The 18,668-nt window shown below is 36.3% G+C and overlaps 1 protein-coding gene across 1 annotated transcript in view; it reads left to right on the top strand.

Moving 5' to 3' along the window:
- Window positions 1-18,668, top strand: part of LOC140170036 (uncharacterized) — a 239,238-nt gene that overhangs the window by 158,592 nt on the left and 61,978 nt on the right. The window contains 4 exon segments of the mRNA XM_072193351.1: window positions 3,415-3,633; window positions 7,919-8,050; window positions 9,167-9,283; window positions 14,832-14,903. Of these exon segments, the coding sequence (XP_072049452.1) occupies window positions 3,415-3,633; window positions 7,919-8,050; window positions 9,167-9,283; window positions 14,832-14,903 (540 nt within the window).

Raw genomic sequence — 18,668 nt, 5'->3', positions numbered from 1 at the left:
TGGCTCTTTTTTCCAAGAATTGATGAAATATCAAAATTTGACTTTCATTGCCAGTTAGCTAAATCCTAATCCTTTAGTTAGTTCTATGTTTCATTTTTAATATTTCTTGAATCCAAAAAAATAGTACTGTATTTTTCTGCAATAAGGAGTAGGGTGTTGTATACACAAGAACACACCCTCTGGTATAAACCCCAAATGTGAAGTTTTCAACAGTGGAGTTACACACACCCACATTCTAACCGTGTACCGGTAGGTGTTCATAATCACAAATGGCACAAAGACACTGTTTTTTGATGTTAACTCAACCATGGAGCTCCACATTTGGATCAGGTTCCACAGTTTGTATGTGTGTAAGTAAATATGCGCAACTCTGCATTTTGAATGCAGGATACAAATGCACTGTGCACATACATACATACACACCCCACAGACTAGCAAACGAGAACCTAGGATTGGACCTATCTGAACAAAGACTTTTATATATGAAATTTGGCACCAAATTGTGGAACCACTTGAAATTTTACTATCCAATAAAGACCTGACCCCCGCATACCGGCCAACAAAACGTGGTCTTATATGCATGTTTACCAAGGACATCACAGTTGGTGTGTGTCTACAGTTATCTGAATGTACCTTCCCACACACCCCTACACGCCACCCCTCCTCACACATTGTTACATGTGCATGCCCACTGCACACACATTGCATGGTTTGCACTGGTACCTGAATATAATCAATATAAATTTGTGTGGATTGCTGTGATCATTGTTTGATGATAACCGATATCGATGTTACAAGGTGCTTGTAGCTATTCTTGTAATAACAATTATTGTAAATGGCACATTCTGCAAGGACATTCATTCCCTAATTCAGCCTTGTAATTCTGTATCTAGGTTCACTATTGAGACCACTTAGGCCCTGCCTACATGGTGCAGAAAGTATGCCAAACTGAGTTTTTGTATATGTTGAGGTATATTTAGTCACCAAAATGTCCAAAAGAACCATGGTTCTTACTTTTACTCCCTATTGAATAGGATTTAAGATTCTTCCCTGATATTTAGATATAACATATAGTTAATGTGTGCATTAAGGGATAAGGTAATGGTTGAGACTAGTGTTGAGGTTGTAATTAGTGTAAGAACATGGGTGCAGATTTAAGAAAACAGCAGGGAGCTAGGGTAACCCTAACAAGCCCAAAATCTACATAAAGCTACAGCAAAAAGCGCATATGGTTGGCCAGCCAAGGTTATCCCCTGTGCGATGCTATGGTAATTTGTGTGTCTAGCGCCCGAGGGGTCAGGGTTCAAAACCACACCCGAGAAAATAAAAATTCTCTTTGTGTTCTTCCTTCCTTCTTTCCTTCCCCTCCACCAAAAAGCCTGCTGGAGTTACGGTTATGTACATGTATGGGTGATAAAACCATGCGGGTAACACAACATATTTAGTACTGTCACAAAGATAACTATTCAAGTCTGATATCCAAACCCTGGTGGATAGTCGTAAGATATTTCAAGCACCAAAAAAATACCTAAAGAGTTGTGGCACTTAAATTGAACAATGTTCTTGTGTTACTTTCTAAATGAATATCTGGCTGTCAGCTGTCATTCCACCATTTGTGTTCACATAATTGATGGTAGTGTAATAATAAGTAGGAGTGTCCTACCTAGCTCAATTGCAGATAGAGTCCCACATAAATATACCATGTTCTTATTTACAAATGTGGTTTGAATGCTCTTTCTTTGGCTGGAAGTATATCTTGGCACTGTATGCAAAAATGAACTGTCAAATGTAGCAGCATAATGTTAGTGTGACATTGATTAATTAATGATTGCATCAGTTAGTGTGACATGTTTAATATTCTGGCATAACACATCCCAGCTTTGCCTGGTTGTGCAATTTGCCCCGCTTCAGCTAGATTTGGATCCCTCTTTTGTTGCTAAATGAAAGATTCAAAGAAATACACCAGGAAATGAATTTCTTAAAATGGTATCACACACTAAATTTGCACATGTTGAGGGCAGCATATTAATTAGGATGCATGATACTAAGATAAAAATACAGTTAAAATGTCTGGATAGCGGGAATAGCGTCATAATGTATGAAAGCAAATACTATAGTTAGATGAGTGAAAAAATAAAAGCCTATTGCTGACAATACTGAGTGGGATGTGAACCAAAATGTCTACAAACCTTCCAATGAGCTTTTGGGAGGCGAGTTAAGCGAGCGGTAGTTCCTCGCTTTGCACCACTGAGGTCCCGGTTCAAGCTCTGGCGCGCCCAAGGACTCATGTGCACTTGGTTTATCCCGATTCCATGCTCTCGCAGGTTTTCTCCGGGATCTCCGATTTCCTCCTGCTTTCAAAAAATCGGTGATTAGTTGTTTGGTTATCAAAAACTTTCTTCACCCAATGGAATTTGGGGAGCTGCACAGATAATTGGTGGATGTTACAATCTAAGTGCGGATAGGTCTGCGCCTGAGGTTCGGCTGCAACTGGCCTAGATGATGCGATCTGATTGTGATGATTCACCATGGCAGCGAAATTACAGCGCTTTGAATCCTTCAAGATCTAGCTGGAAAAAGGCGCTATACAAATCCGAAATTTATTTATTTATTTATTATTGTACCCTGCATTGTACCTTCTTCAAGTTATGTTGTTGTCTGAACAATATTCAGGAGGCATTTACCAGTCCTAAATTATGTATCAGTGGGTATACAGTAGGTTGTTATGGTTTTCAAAATTGATTTTACTTCTCATGTGTTGGCATGATTAGCCTGAACCTGGGATACAATGATTGTTTGGTAGCAAAGATTTATGTAATTTGAAGGGTAAATGAGGTCGAAGCTAGAATTAAGAGTAATTTACATTAATTGTTCAGAATGTGGTGGATGGATATGGAGGATACAATTTCAGTGGAGTGATCCTTTCTCAGGTCATAGAGGTACTCATGAAGTTGTGATCAAATGTCATCTACATTTACCACTATTGTCAACAATTGTAGAGAATGGTGCTCATTTCTATGCCAATGAATAGGTGTTCACAACAGTCAATCAAAGTAAATGATCAGGATTTATGCAAATGGCTTAAATATGCATCATAATGTCATTGCTAGGGTGGGTATTCAAGAAACATAGTGAAGGTGATAAAATATTTTGCCCAAACATAAGTCATTTCAAGGGTGATCTGAGATGTAAGATAGTTGGATATTTACACATTTATTAGAATATAACTTTGATCCCCTTTGCATGGTAATTGAGAAAGCAAACTGCCTTGTTGGATGAGATGATGTGTCATACATAGTCACACCATGAATGTTAATATTCATTGAGGAGGTTTATATGTGTTGGGAAGCATCATGTAACCTGTGATGACTATTGATATCATTAACCTGTACTTTATTATCTCTACCATTTCAGCTCACACCACACCACGCCAGGCAGCGCTCAACCCCAGAGACCCTTGGTTTCATCGACGACAACATGACCGCCCCATCAGCAGGTTTGAAACGAAACAACTCAGATGTCCAGGTCAAAGACTCTGTTAGGCAAAAATTGAAGAGAGGGGGAGATTCCCGTAGAACAGACAGGAGGCCGCCAGACTTGGGTGCATCAGGAAGGGTGAGGGAACAAATATTTGTAAGTGTTGTTTCATTAGTTTGACCTCCCTTTGTTGCAAGCTGTGATGACTTCTTGACCTCTGACCTCTAGCTGCTTTATTCCTGCACCACACCAGTAGATTTACTAACTCATCCAGGAATGTCAGCCCTGTCACTAATGGTATCGTATCTAATACAGAAATAATCTCAAATGATTTGGATGGGAATATTAAGGCTGACATTCACATACATTTTCATCCATGACAAAGCAAAATAATGTGTTTACATGCAAACATGTACATCATGTAATATAACACATGCACTGATTTGTAGCTGTTCACACCAACTCATTTGAGAATATTGCTTATTTTATTTAACTAAATCAATCTTAGCACCTAACTGCCTGTCTAATCCATCAATAAAATTGCTGACGTTAGTGCCATCATATGCATCAACTTTCACAATCCCTAAATTGTGCAACAAATAAGCAACACATTTCATCATACCTTGTGCAGAGTATCATTAGTAGCAAGCACTTGAGATACATTCTTAAAGATGTGAAGTTGCATTATATCACAGTAATAGTACAGTACTGACAAACCATTACAATGTACATAGGTACACCATAGAAATACAAAATCTTAAAAAATCTGAAGCCATTTTAATTGCCATGAGACCAAAACAATTTGTAAGTTGGTCTTACAGCGAGTGAGATCAATGAGATATCAATCTAAATTCTTATTCAGATTCCCTTTTACAAATTAAGCGTACTGCTAGACGTCCAGCGCATATTATTTGCACAAAGTCCAATGCACACGCTTGACGTCGCGCGTGTATACGCGATGGTTAAGCTGTCAAATGAAATCTGAATAAGACCTTATTATTATATTTGGCAAACACCAAACACCATCACATCTATAGGCACCTCATTCGCTGGAAAATCTGTTAGCGATGGTCTGGACAAGTAGTTGGCCAGTGCAGATCTTTGCAAAATACTGTAGGATGAATTAATTAGCTTCATCATCAGCTTATCACTGAATCCATTCTTACAAACAAGAACAAGAACAAGAGCAGGGTTAGCGATGACCTGCTGAGTCCAGGGGTCCAAATTGGCAAATAAAGGGGTCCAGGCATCTAATTCTACACAGGCGTACAAAATTAAGGGGTCCAAATCACAGGGGCTTGCCAAATCAAGGAGTCCTGGACCCCAAGACCCCTGTTGATTCTCATAACCATTTTGAGGTGAAACTGGCACCAGCACAGTGCAGTAGCTCTCAAAGGGGGGTGCTTAGACAGGTGCAAGTTTTAGGGGCACCTTTGGTTTAATACGGAATGTGAGAATGGGATGATATGAACACTAATTCTTGTGTTCTTTTTGGAAAGTATGAATTAACCTGCACATAGAGTTTTGGAATTAAATCTAATACTGGAACTTGCTACATTGCTACACGCGACGTAGCAATAGTTCAGTATTAGATTTAATTCCAAAACTCGGTTTGAAACTACTGGATGACTAAGAACATTCACTCATTTAACCTGCACATAATTCACAATATTCAGAATCAAGAGTGTAACGATGGATTTTGGCAGTAAGTGTAGTATCTTCTCCCTTCCTTATATGCCCACATGTCGACCATCCGCATTAAAGCTTAATAAATAGTACCTCTACTGCAAGATCCTTGCAGAACCTTGATATATATATGCATATATTTATATAAATTTAAACAAAGATTTTATGAGATTTTACTACACACTGTGTAGGGAAATCTAATAAAATCTGTGTTTATATAAAATAGTTCTACCATAATTAATATTGAGCACTGTATAGCTATCTCTAATAAATCTACTTCTTAATATAGTAACTGAGCCTAGAAACTGCATTTTCAGTTCTGCAAGTTTGAAGTCTGATGGGAACTTGTACTTGGTTATGGCCCTCTCTAGCATGTAATTTTCTCTATGATTTCTCTGTTGATGGTTATGATTGCATGTGCATCCTGCTAGTTCTTGTAATACTATGAGATATTATCTTCAAATATGGTTGAATTAAATCTTGAATTTGTGAAATTTGTTCAGTGATAAAAAAAGGTATGCTTCAACTTATTTAATAGTTACTTAATCATTAAAGCTTTTTTAGTGATGCTTCAATCAATATTCCATTGGCTCTTTTTTTTTCATGCTTACACAAGTTTCAGATGATTTTGGGAAAAAAATTAGCTCAGTTTTTTTAGAACCATTATCATGTTTTACTGTTGCATTACAAAGGTTCTTCAATCATCATCGTATAATTTCCATAATCGGACGAGTCAATTGAAACATCAAGCTGCATCGAAGTGATGTATGTTGTACAACATACAAGTTTAACAGTATTTAAGATGACTATACACACTCTCAGAAATGCATTCATTAAAAGTGTTGTTACTTTTTAATGATTCATGCAAGATATATAAACATATATCGTCAGCCTGCTACGCTAATTGCCTAAGTCATTTGTTTGTAATTTTCAGAACAAAGAACAAAATGTGGTTCAAGCATGCATCAGTTATGTTATCACCCTAATTATTTCAGATAATTCCGTTTCATTTGTATCATTATCATTTGTTCTTGTGCAAAGATTGGTGAATAAATATGTTTAAATGCATGCTTGAACCATATTTTGTACTTTGTCCTCAAAATTACAAAAAATGACTTAGGCAATTAGCGAAAGCAGGCTGACGATATGTACATTTTTGGAAAGGAAATTATATTTGAGGTAAAAATAACAATTATTGAAGAAAATCACAAAAAACCTATTTTTTGCCGGCCTCAAGTTATTTGGGACACTATAAAAAATGGAAATATGTAATTTTGTGTGTTTGTAATCTAGATACAATGTACTCCATTCTATGCTAAGAAGAGTGGTTTTTTTTTTGGGTGGGGGGGTCTTCATTGTTTGGATTTTGGCCTTATTTTTTGGATTTTTGACCAAAGAAGACCAAACATGACTCCCCCCCCCCCCATTTTTTGACTAAAAAGTCAATTTTAGTCCAAAATCTGCCTTATTCATAGATACAATGATACTGACGCACATTAACTTGTTATTTTGGTTACTACAACTCATGCCAAGAATAGCACCATTTTATTTTTGCCCAAATAACAATTTCAACTGTATCTGCATGTTTGTCAACACACAAAGTAGATTATTCCAAAGCACATATTTCTGCAACTTTTCAAGTATTGTGTAAAATTCCAACTCTTTATTTACCAATAATAATGAACATTTTGGTTAATATTGTTCCAAAACTGTTTACAAGAATGTCACAATTTGACCTTTTTTGGTAGGCATTTCATGTGAAAGTACAAAGTATGCTAATGAGGCTATTGCTATTTATTCTGTGACAGATTGCAATATGTAGTGGATCTTGATCTTCTTTTCAATAACCTCATTAGCATACTGGATACTTTCAAGTGAAACCACTACCTTCTTTCTGAAGAAGGGAGTTTCCCACACATGGCATCTTCATACTCTGTGTACTTCTCCTTTAGGGGATTTCCCATTCATTACCTTGGTGATGGCAACACAACTAATCTTATTTTCAGTGAAAAGAGATACGAAGATTTTTTCAGTGAAAAGAGATAAGAAGATCCTATCCACACATTGCACCTGTAAATATGCACTATCAGTGTGACATATGCATATATTAATAAAATCATAATAAACTAACAATTGATTTAATTGTTTGCTAATGAACAAAGTGCAGGTTTTGATAGCGGCAGGGCAAAAAACACTTCCGGCTCAAGTGTGTGACTGTTAACAAAATTGCCTGCCAGGAGTGAGTCTGTGCAACCAGGAAGTAAATGTGTAGCTTGTCATCAGTGCTCACATTCTTCTGCAGAATTTGGGGTTTTGTCATCCTGCTCTCGATTTGGAATTTGTATGAATACTGCCTTACATAATGTTATCCGCCATTCGTAATGTTGGACCAACAAAACGGTTTAAGGTGCATGCACAGTTCAAATTGCTTGTTATGTTTTGGTTGTTGGGTATATGGAATGCTTGCTCGAAAAACTCAAATCAATATTTGTAAACAGTGATTTGTTTTTTTTAACTTTTAAGATTTGGCTTTTCAATGGCAGTGAAGGTGGGTGCAAAACTGGATAATAATGTTTGTCATTTTACTATCCTGAGTTTTTGTGTATGCTTTCATCTGAAACTCACACATTTGGATAAAAAGTTAATTTGCTTACTAGTTGTATTTGTCTGCACAGATTGCATTGTGTCTCTGGTGCTTATGTTATTTCATGCAGTGGTTTCATATATTCACTGATGTTCAATAATTGCTTTGCAGAGTAAATCTGTTGGTTCAGCCCCTGATGGCAGTCAACAAGACAGTGATATGGGTGATAGTCCTGCATCTACTCCTCCCAGTCAGCGAAGAACTAAGGTACCAGAAGGAATGGAAGGATTAGAAGATTTTATGGTATGTCATTGGAAAACATCATCACAATTCTTACACGCTTATATTTAGTTTTCTTTTAGAGTGACAGGTTAAATCATGTCATGAAATATCAGAATTTGGCGCTTGCAATTTACCTTGCCTCCCTCCCTCTCTCATTATTGATGTTAAGTCGTGCGCAGCTAGACGATGAAGTTACAACACCAGGAACTGGCACAGTTTATGTCATATCTCTAGTTGACTTTGAGGAGAACTATATGAATGGCACTTCACATTGCACTGATCAAAATCAAATCACACTCAACTAAATATCCCTAATAGTGCTAATTTGTATTGGAGATTACATTCATGTAAAATAAAATTTCATAGTTCATGTATGTGTTGAAAGTAAATTTCCTCTGTCCATGTTATACATTTCAGTCCCATTCGGTCATGTTTATTTGAGATAATCCTGATTATTTAACACACCTCAAATTTGGTCCATTGGAATGGTACAAAGCTGTACATGCAATGTAGGTTCAATACAATTGCCAGTGGTTAAGATGAACAGCACTAATGGGATTATTTTCAGAACAACATAAGCAATACAGAAATAAATTACTAATTTTAAACTCAATTCTGTTGCACATAATGTGTACATCCATATAAAAACAATGCACTTGTCAGCTGCCACATGTCTCTCTTTACATAATAGCTAGGAATAAATACCAGACTCATTTCAAGTGGAGACCACCTCCAATCGCCCCCAAGTGGAAGTCACCTCAAATCACCCCAAGTCACATGGTTTAGGAATGTTCTCTGCAACAAAACCATGTGACTTGGGGTGATTTTAAAGTGACCTCCACTCAAGATTATTCGGGTATTTATTCCGAACTATTATGTACTAAAAAGTAATACATGTAGCAGCCGGTAAGTGCATCTTTCTGATATGGATGTGCACATATGTCTTCTTTATGCTTATCATTAAAAAAATCTCAATTTAAATTTGTAAAATAAATTTGCAATTTTTTGCAATGTCCATCCATACCTCCACAAAGAGAAACTATCTGAGAATTGTTACTGTTCCCAGTATTTGTATTATTATTAACCCATGTTGGTAGATAGCATTCAAGCAATTAACTGTCCTATTTTGATTTATAGAATCCAGGTTCGACCACTTTTCAAGTGGCCTCAGTGGGTACCATAGAACCTTTGAACCAACCACAGATAGGAATCATCTCCATGGAAGATGATGAATTTGCATCTGACACTGAAAATGTAAGTAGAAATATCATCTTTTTATTGATTTTGACATTGAAGAACTTGCGCTACACATACAGTATGTGTTGTCAGGCTTATGTGACGTTTGCTTAACAATGCTATGTCTCTGTACAAGAATAGATACATGTGATACATGAAATCAAAATCTGATTTGTCAGGCCAAATAAATAATATGTAATGTGACGTTTCATATCAAAATGTATTTCATGGTCCCTTCTGACAAAAATATTAACATTGGCAGAATTTAAATATATCTAACATGCTACATAGTACTTGAAATTTCAAGTCATGAAAATAGTTACAAAATTTCTTATCATTTTCTTTGGTATTTTGCTAGCTGATCTTGATTCTTAAATTGGTTTTGGCGGGTCTTGATATGAAATATTTGTCACACATGCATATATGCTGTAAAATGGTTGATCTATCCTCACAGTCAAAATGCTGTATCTACTTAATTATTAGCATAGGTGGCAGAACCTAAAATGATTCCATGGGGACTCCTAAAAATCCTGATTAAAGTCAAAGTCAATAATTGCCTTGTTAATATTCCATTTTAACCTGAAACACTATGATTTAGGGCCAAATTTGGGTAAAATTACAACATTTTGTGCACAAAGCATTCACAGGTCCACTGGATGCTGTTTTTTACTTGGTAAACAGACTGATTCCAAAGCACCTGCCTGATCCTAAATCAACATCAGCTGTTATTTACTAGTAGATACTGCATTTTGTAGAAGCAATTCAAATGGAATAATCAAAACATGATTATTCCATTTGATTTAATTGCTGCCAAATTGTTTGAGAAGTAAAATAGATAAATGTAAACTAAAAGTACTCATATTAGATCTTGTAGGCTAGTTGTATTTACTAAGCACAAATATTCATCCTTTTAATTCATTTAGGTCCAGATACAACATGTAAGTTCAAACTTCATATTGAAAGTTGATCGTAAACCAATCCCTCCTTTTGATTTATGCAACTCTTCTGTATAATCTTGGACAGCAGCATCTCAAAGACATGATATATAATTTTGCTTTGTGTTTGAAGAATTTGATGCAAAAGCATAATACATCCAAAGGCTGCTCCATTGCGTTTATTTTTTTATCAAATGATATCATAGTTTCATATTTTTATTTTTGAATAGACATGTACATGACTGTAATTGTTATACCTGAGTTTGTATTTTGCACTGAGGGACTGCCAAATATAACAATGATTGCAGACTTAGGGATTCAATCATGTTTCACCGTTGTTCATCACCGATTAACAACGATGCGTCCGCATCGTCTGCGTGGTTTACTTCGCGAGGGCAGCTTTACCACGCAGACGCGAGTTGTTAATCGGTGATGAACAACGGCGAAACATGATTGAATCCCTGTCAACAACGAAAAGAAGCTTAAGATTGTATAATTCACATTATTATTTCATGAGGAATGTCAGTTAATCATTGACAGTCAGCCTTGCAAAAAGATCTGTGATTTCTGTTGATATCAGCAATAAAACTGAATAAAACAACAATCTTTATCCGATACTTCCAAAATACTGAATTTAACTTGTAAGCATGATACGCACACAGATTTCAGACATGACGAATTTAACGCGCTCACGCGTAACGCGGATGCACGCTTGCGTTCACGTATACGCTTACTGTAAAAGTGTTGATTCATCAGGGATTAACAATGGTTGGCGCCTGTGCAAAAGTATAGGAAGAGTTGTTGAATAACTCATGAAAGCAGCCTTTGGATGTATCACATTTTGCATGTAGTATCAAACCTTTCAGGTGTTTTTAACATGAAGATCTCTTAATTTTGTCATCTAATGTCACAAATGAATTCAAATTATCTTGGTTTCTTCCTAGTCTGTATGAATAATTCTGTCAAATTGCGAATGTGATACAATTTGTTGCAATATACATCGGTGAAAGCCACTCTGGGTCTGCCTGTCACAAGGCACTATACTAGACAGGTTAGACTAGAGCAGTCAGTCTGTACTCAACTATCCTGTGTGTAACACTATGGTAAATCTATGGGTACCCTCAAGGATTCCATTCACTAAAACTCAAGCTTGCCAGGAGTATGTCAAAATACTCTGGGCAGAGATAGACTATTTTGTGGTGTCCATTTTTGCCAATCCTGGCAGAATTGGGGACTCTTAATATCACTTTGGTATAGCTGGCCCCATGTGTAACACTATTAGAAATCTGTCATATAATATGTAAAGGAGAGCAAAACTCAAAACAATTATGTACCAGATATGTTGTACTAGTTTATTTTCTTGATTGGATAGATTTTAGAGAGCAAATTAATATGATGAAAACAGATTTTTGTGATTTTAGCATGCACTAGATAGAATCTGTCCTTGAAGATGCTGCTGTGTATTGATTTACAGAATTATATTCTTTGGTATTGCATACTCAATTCTTGATTAAAATTGGTGTTCTCTCTTTTTCAAACTGTTGATAAACTTACTAATCTTGTTTTAGAACTTTGTGTGTTACAAGTGTTGATTAACACAACAACTATTAGGCAGGGTTGTCACATAGCATATTGTTGCCCTTTGCTCAAAATAAAGCACTTTGCAAGTTCAAGATGTGGCATTAGATGTCAAAGCATTCAATTGCAAGTGTTTTATGGGCAATTTATTAATAGTTCAATCGGAACAGGTCATCTTCTCGCCCAATTGGGTGGATTCAGTAAAGCCATCCAAATATTGGTCCCTTTTGAATGTAACTTGTCAACTTGAGTACTGTGCACCTTTGATCTGTGACAACCCTGTTTGAAGGTCATGCTATAGAAGACATCAAAACTGATACTACAGTATTATATACATTCAGATAAAGTTTTGTAAAAAGTTGTAGAATGTAATGCCTGGTTCCAATGTATATCATAACAAAAATCTGCTGTGCTGTGGCCCTGCATCTGCATTGTATTAACTGCAACTAAATGTAGATAAATTGGTTGACATCAGAGTGATAGCCATAAAGGCCAGCAAACCTGCATGCTGATAACTAAGTAGCACAGAAAAGGGGATCACTTTCAACTAAGCATTTCAATCTGTTGATAAACTATCCACATGTAAAATTATATTGGAAGTCTCACTCCAACAACACAACATTAGCCTAAGGGAATCTTTTTTGTTTTTTGGTTGGGTGGAAACTAAACTAAAAAAAAGCTTATCAATTATGGTATATGTTCAAATCTATTACAGGAAATGCCTAATTTGAAAAGTATGAATTTCCCAACAAAGTCTAAAAGTGTGAGTAATCAAGTGGATTTGTAAAGCACAATTTACCAATAATTAATAGCTACTGATTGACATAGGTAAAACATCAAGATTTTGTTGCAGGTCTGATTATGATTAAGATCACTGGATGTGCCATTTTCGAAATTGCTCAGTTACTCCACTTTTAAAATCTCAGCTGAAATTGGCATATATCATAAGTTGGGCCAATTTTGTAATCTATGTTTTTAGCTGTAAATTCAAAGCAAGTGATAAGATATGGCTCACACTCTGTAAATATGGCAACATGATGGGTACTCATCTCAAACTCTAGTCTCTGTAGTGTGTATGCAGATATACTAACAGCAGTAGGTAGCCTGTGTTATTTACATAATGCATAACAGCATAATCAATTGGTGAGTTACCCTGAACCTGCTTTACTAAGCCTACATGCCTGTACAACAGGACAGGCCAGACCAGGTGAAAGTGCAAACATGAACATGTAGATGGTAGCTTCTGCAATGAGTTACCACATACTTCATACCTCAGACCCTGGTTATAATGATGGTAAACCTGGGGGACTGGCCATGTAATCTGTCACCATGCATGTATTTGTTACTACATATATGGCAGTTATGGTCATATTTGTCTACTGAATTATGCATAGGCATTTTGATTGGCTACAAGTTTCCCATGCTGTAGTATACTCTTTATTAATTTTAATGCAACACTGCAATTATCACCACCTTAGTTTCGAAAGACCACTTAACCTGGGTAAAATTAAAGTAGAGTCCCCACTTCATGCAAACCACATTAATTGTTGGAACAAACTCTCTGTTGAACTACAGACAAAAGGTCATCATGGGAGAACAGATGGAGGAGGTGGTTTCATCATGTCTATTCCATTCTAAATATGTAGGCCTATATTTTTATATTCTTTTAGACCAACAATGTAGCAGTTATGAGGCAGCCCAAAAGTTTCCATAATTCCAGGGTTAAGACCAACCTTAATACAGCTGTATTTGTTACTGGGTGGCATATAGTATAAACAACATCAACCTGTGTTATATGTGATTGTCACAACTCATACAATAAGTATGTGTTAGCTCCCTACAAAACCTTGTCAATTTATTATGCTGCTATTCATTATGCAAAACACACCAACCAATACTGACAGCATGAAGTGTGTGGAGATAATATCAATAATGCATAAAAAATGACTTCACTTTGACCTTTATACTGTTGTACCAAAATAATGGAAGTCAATTGTATAGTTACATTGTAGCTGTGGCTGATATACAAACCTTGTGTCATTTATGACCTATATTAAGATTTTATCGCAGACAGACCACATTTGTTTCTCATGTGCATATTTTTATATTTCAGGTTTCATATATCTCAAAGCTTATGCATAGGGATAGTAAAGAGAGTCTGCAGCCTCATGAAATAATCAATAAAAATTACATTTCCCTTGTAACATCACATTATCAAAATATAAAGTTATCAACAAAAAGGTGCTGTTCAATGATGTCTTATCATTTAAAATCCTTAGATTTCATACAAAAGTACTTGATTGCAGTGACAATTTAGAGAGTCTGCAAACACAGTAGTAAACAAGGGAGAAATATGCATCAAGGAGCTTCAAAGTGTAAAAAGTCCTTAATGCTGTTTGAATGTTTTATAAGAACAGATTAAGTCCTGTCTCATTCATTATAGTCCATAGGGATTATGCATGTTTGAATGCTCCTGGTAGCTTTAATAATCTGCTTGTATCCATATCCAATGCCATGTTATTTGTCTGTACTATTCAGCAAATTACTTCAGCGGTGTCCGTCTGCTCTATCTGAATTTCGTGTAAAAAGAACAAGGTCACACAGTGCTATGCAGTTTGACTAGCGAATGAGGTGCCAATGTGATGATGACATGATTCAATTAGCCAATCAGAACCCCACTTCCGTATATGTCATAAACTGCACCAAATTGGCAAACCGCTGAAGTACTGTGCTGAAAACTATAGTGGCTCTGGAGATGATTCCATGATCAGGTCTTTGACATCTCTACAGCCTCTGACTGATAAAATAAAAATTCATTATTAGATATTGTGTAGATTATCAATCTAAAACAAGGCAGGTATTGCGGATTTGACTTTACGATATTTATGAGAAGTTGTGTTGTGAGGGGTAGGGGAAGTGATAGATGTAAGGTGATGGGTTACGGGTGCTGTGTTTGGTTTTGAAATGTTCTAACACTGCTTGTCATTGATGATTTGCATTCTAACTGATTTGCATTCTAACTTTGCCATATATATATCCAACTTACTAACCAGGCCCACGATTCATTATCCCATAATACGCCTGCCTCTACATTGGATCAACAGCAGGGTCCTTCCACATATAACGTAAGTTAACAACTCTATTCAGTATTCACCCTCTACCAATTTTCCTATAATTCATAGCACCCTGCAAGGTCCTCTGTGTGTTCTATAATGCATCAACAATGATAACACAAGTTTGACTGACAGTGGTGCTGTGCATTATGGGATGTAAGCAAAGAGGGGGTACAAAAATATCTGTTGTTGTCAACATTCCTGTCACATGTGAACATGTTTAGCTTAAATGTTTATTGGCAAATAGCTGTTTGTATCCCATAGCTGATTTTAGCATTCCTCACCTTCAACTCATCAGCCAGCAAACTTTTAACCCATGCTGTTCCTTGCATGTCTCTTTTTCAGGGTAATTTTTTTCTCAACCTTCATGGGCTGACTTTGAAGTTGTTGCTTTGTTCTGTAACATTGTATATAATGTCTTTAACATTTGGTGCACATGGAGTCATGCAACACCAACATATTGCAAGAGATCAGATTGTGCATACTAAACTGCACTGATTGTATGTTTGGTAGAATGTCTTTGAACAGGGCTTAAATTACATAAAAGTAAATTATAAACACACTTCCCACCAATCTTTTAAGAATGTAGCTTTTTTAGAGGTTACTTTGTGAATAATGAAAGAAACTTAGTAAAGGTAGGAAAACCAATTTTGAAATCACATACAGACACAGTTGAGAATGGTTTCTTACACTCTTAGATAGCGAGACCCAATCAGCAAACATTTTTAGTGTCAATTTTGTTATAAAACTAGCTAAAATTGTTGAATTTTTTCTTCTTGCATATGAAATATGTTAATAACTGTGTATTCTTAAATTCATGCCAGTATTAATAGAATTGGAAAGAGTCAAGCTGCTACAGAGCATTGTGATTTTCTGAACCAAACAAAAGTCATGTGTTAGTCTTTCTTGAAGAACTACTCCCTTGATTGTGTATCAGTAGTTGTGACTAATTCAAATGCACTAAGATTCTTTTGTAGAAGTAGACTTAGTCGAAACTAATGTGTGTTTTTCTTTATACTATACTACAATAACTACCCTGTCCACTCTTTTAGGCAGGATAGAAAAGATAATTGCACATATGTGACACAATCTGGTCCATGGGGACCAAAGGCAGCAAATTTGAAATTGAGATATAGGCAAAAATATGGCGTAAAAAACCCCAATAGAATACATAAGCAAATAGACATCACACATATTGCCAACCAGGTTTAGCTAAGATGTGGAGGGGAATGCCATGTGCAGTGTGCCATTCAGCCCATAGATTGTGGCGACACCACACACATTGCTAACCAGGTTTAGCTAAGATGTGGAGGGGAATGCCATGTGCAGTGTGCCATTCAGCCCATAGATTGTGGCAACACCACACACATTGCTAACCAGGTTTAGCTAAGATGTGGAGGGGAATGCCATGTGCAGTGTGCCATTCAGCCCATAGATTGTGGCAACACCACACACATTGCTAACCAGGTTCAGCTAAGATGTGGAGGGGAATGCCATGTGCAGAGTGTCATTCAGCCCATAGATTGTGGCAACACCACACACATTGTTAACCAGGTTCAGCTAAGATGTGGATGGGAATGCCATGTGCACATTAATACTCTATCTACAGTAACAGCACTATGTGCATGGCAATCACATAGTACTTCAAATTTTACATAAGCCACATTAGTTTGTGTGCAGGGTGAGTGAGTGCACTGGCTTTTGCTGCAAATAGCGCCTATGTCATTAATGTTCATGCACAAAAACAACACTTGCTAATAAGTTACCTGTAGACTTCCAGTGGTCCATATCTCGAAAAAGAAAAGCATTGTAATGTGTGTGTGTGGGGGTGTGTTGGCATTTGTTTTCACCAACAAACATGGACCCACCTATGACATTTGATTCATAAAGTGCGAACTACAGCAACTGTTGATGTCCACGGTCATAAGAGAGCAGCAGGGGATGCTAGACGCTGTAATAATGCAAATGGGGTATTAGGTTCCATGGTTTGGCAGGTGAATATCATATCTTACTGCAAAAGTCCACACTTTCAATAGTGAAATGTCAGCGTGTGCCGGTGAAAACATGTATATGGGGGGGGGGGGGGTGCAATGTTACCCATTTATATGAGAAAGGAATTGACACCTGCATTCATCTTGCACACATTTTCTTCTATGTTGTTGAGATTCCTCTTCACTCTTCTATCTGTGTATTACATGTGAGTTATGCCTGCACAATTTCTGCTTTGTATTTGATATAGTGTTTTATGATGACTGTGCTTGTTTTTGACCATTATGTTCATGTTTAAATAGTTCATACTAATGTCAGTCTCAAATGCTTGTAATGGAATAAGGTTTATTGTATTAAACACATTTTATGCTGATAAGACTTGTTTTGGATATTCTATTGGCAGTGGGGCTGACATTGTAACAGGTAGTGAAGTAAATCAGTAAAACAATGTGTACCATTGCTTGCTCTTCATCAGATAAATGTGGTACTACTGTTATTGGTGCAATGTTCAAAACAGGAGAATATGACTTGTCTGAAAGTCAAAAGTGTTCAAAAAATTTTGGATGTTATCTGTAGCTTGTGTGATCAGTGCAAATTGTAAAATTTCATTTCTGGCATTGGAACAAACACCTGTAAGTTTGTTTTTACATAAGATAGTACAAGTTGAACTCCTGGCTTGAATCCTGGACTTAACAAGACTAGTGCTACCAAGCCTGCAAACAAGTTGTAAATATTAATCAATTGGTGGTATGCATGTGTAACAAACATTGGTCATCTTAATTAAAGAGTTTAAATTCAAAACTACACTATACTTTCGCTCACCTGAAATGCATTAGCTAGCTCGACTAGCCTCTTCAGCAGATGGTGATACTATTTGTGACCAGCTCCAACAAAACCCGGAACAAGTCGCCAGGCATGTTTTTGAGTTATAGGCCTTTAAGATGACATTCCTATAAAAAAAAAGGCAAATTTTTAAATTCTTAATTTCATGGTTTTTGACCTTGGGACGAAGTGGACTTTCAAATCCTTGAAAGTACTTTTTAAAAAGAGGTTTATTTCATCAATAATTGACAGTTGAACTATGATAATCCCTATTCAATCCTGTGTAAGGCAGGAAATTAATTAGTATATTATTCAGACTTGCAATTTGGCAAAAATATCAAGGCATCATTTACCAAATTATCCATATCCTGAAAAGTATTGATGCTATGTATATAATTTTGGTATCATTTTGAAGCTTACATTTTTATTCAAATCATGAAATGTCAAAAATGTGACTTAGTTGGAACGGGTCACATTTTGTCTACAATTGGGATAGCCTTTCCTGATGATTACATCATATGATTGACAGAATGACATCACCTCCCTCTCTGGGTTTAGAAGATTAGATCCTTAGATCCAATCCTCTGTCACAATTTAGTCTTGGGTTCTGAGCCTTTTACAGATTTTGCAGGAAAATCTTTCTGCTCCTGTTCCAGAACTTTCATATTTTCCCAATCAGTCTTGTGCCTTTAAATCTTACTACATCAATGACCTCATTCTGTTAATCATATGATGTCAAAAAAGACTATCCCAATTGTAGACAAGATAGTATCACAGTATCACCATCTGCTGAAGAAGCTAGTAGAGCTAGTAAAATGTTCCAGGTGAGCGAAATTATTGTGTAGTGTTGAAATTAAACTCTTAAATTATTCTATTTACCACTACATATGAATATCCTCTTGTATATTATTAATGTCAGTTACACACTGTTTGTATTTGGCTTTATCTTTTTAGCATACCTTGTCC

Source organism: Amphiura filiformis, chromosome 14, assembly GCF_039555335.1.
Source record: "Amphiura filiformis chromosome 14, Afil_fr2py, whole genome shotgun sequence".
NCBI lineage: Eukaryota > Metazoa > Echinodermata > Ophiuroidea > Amphilepidida > Amphiuridae > Amphiura > Amphiura filiformis.
The sequence above is the reverse complement of the archived record's forward strand: the minus strand, read 5'-3'. Positions and strand labels throughout refer to the sequence as shown.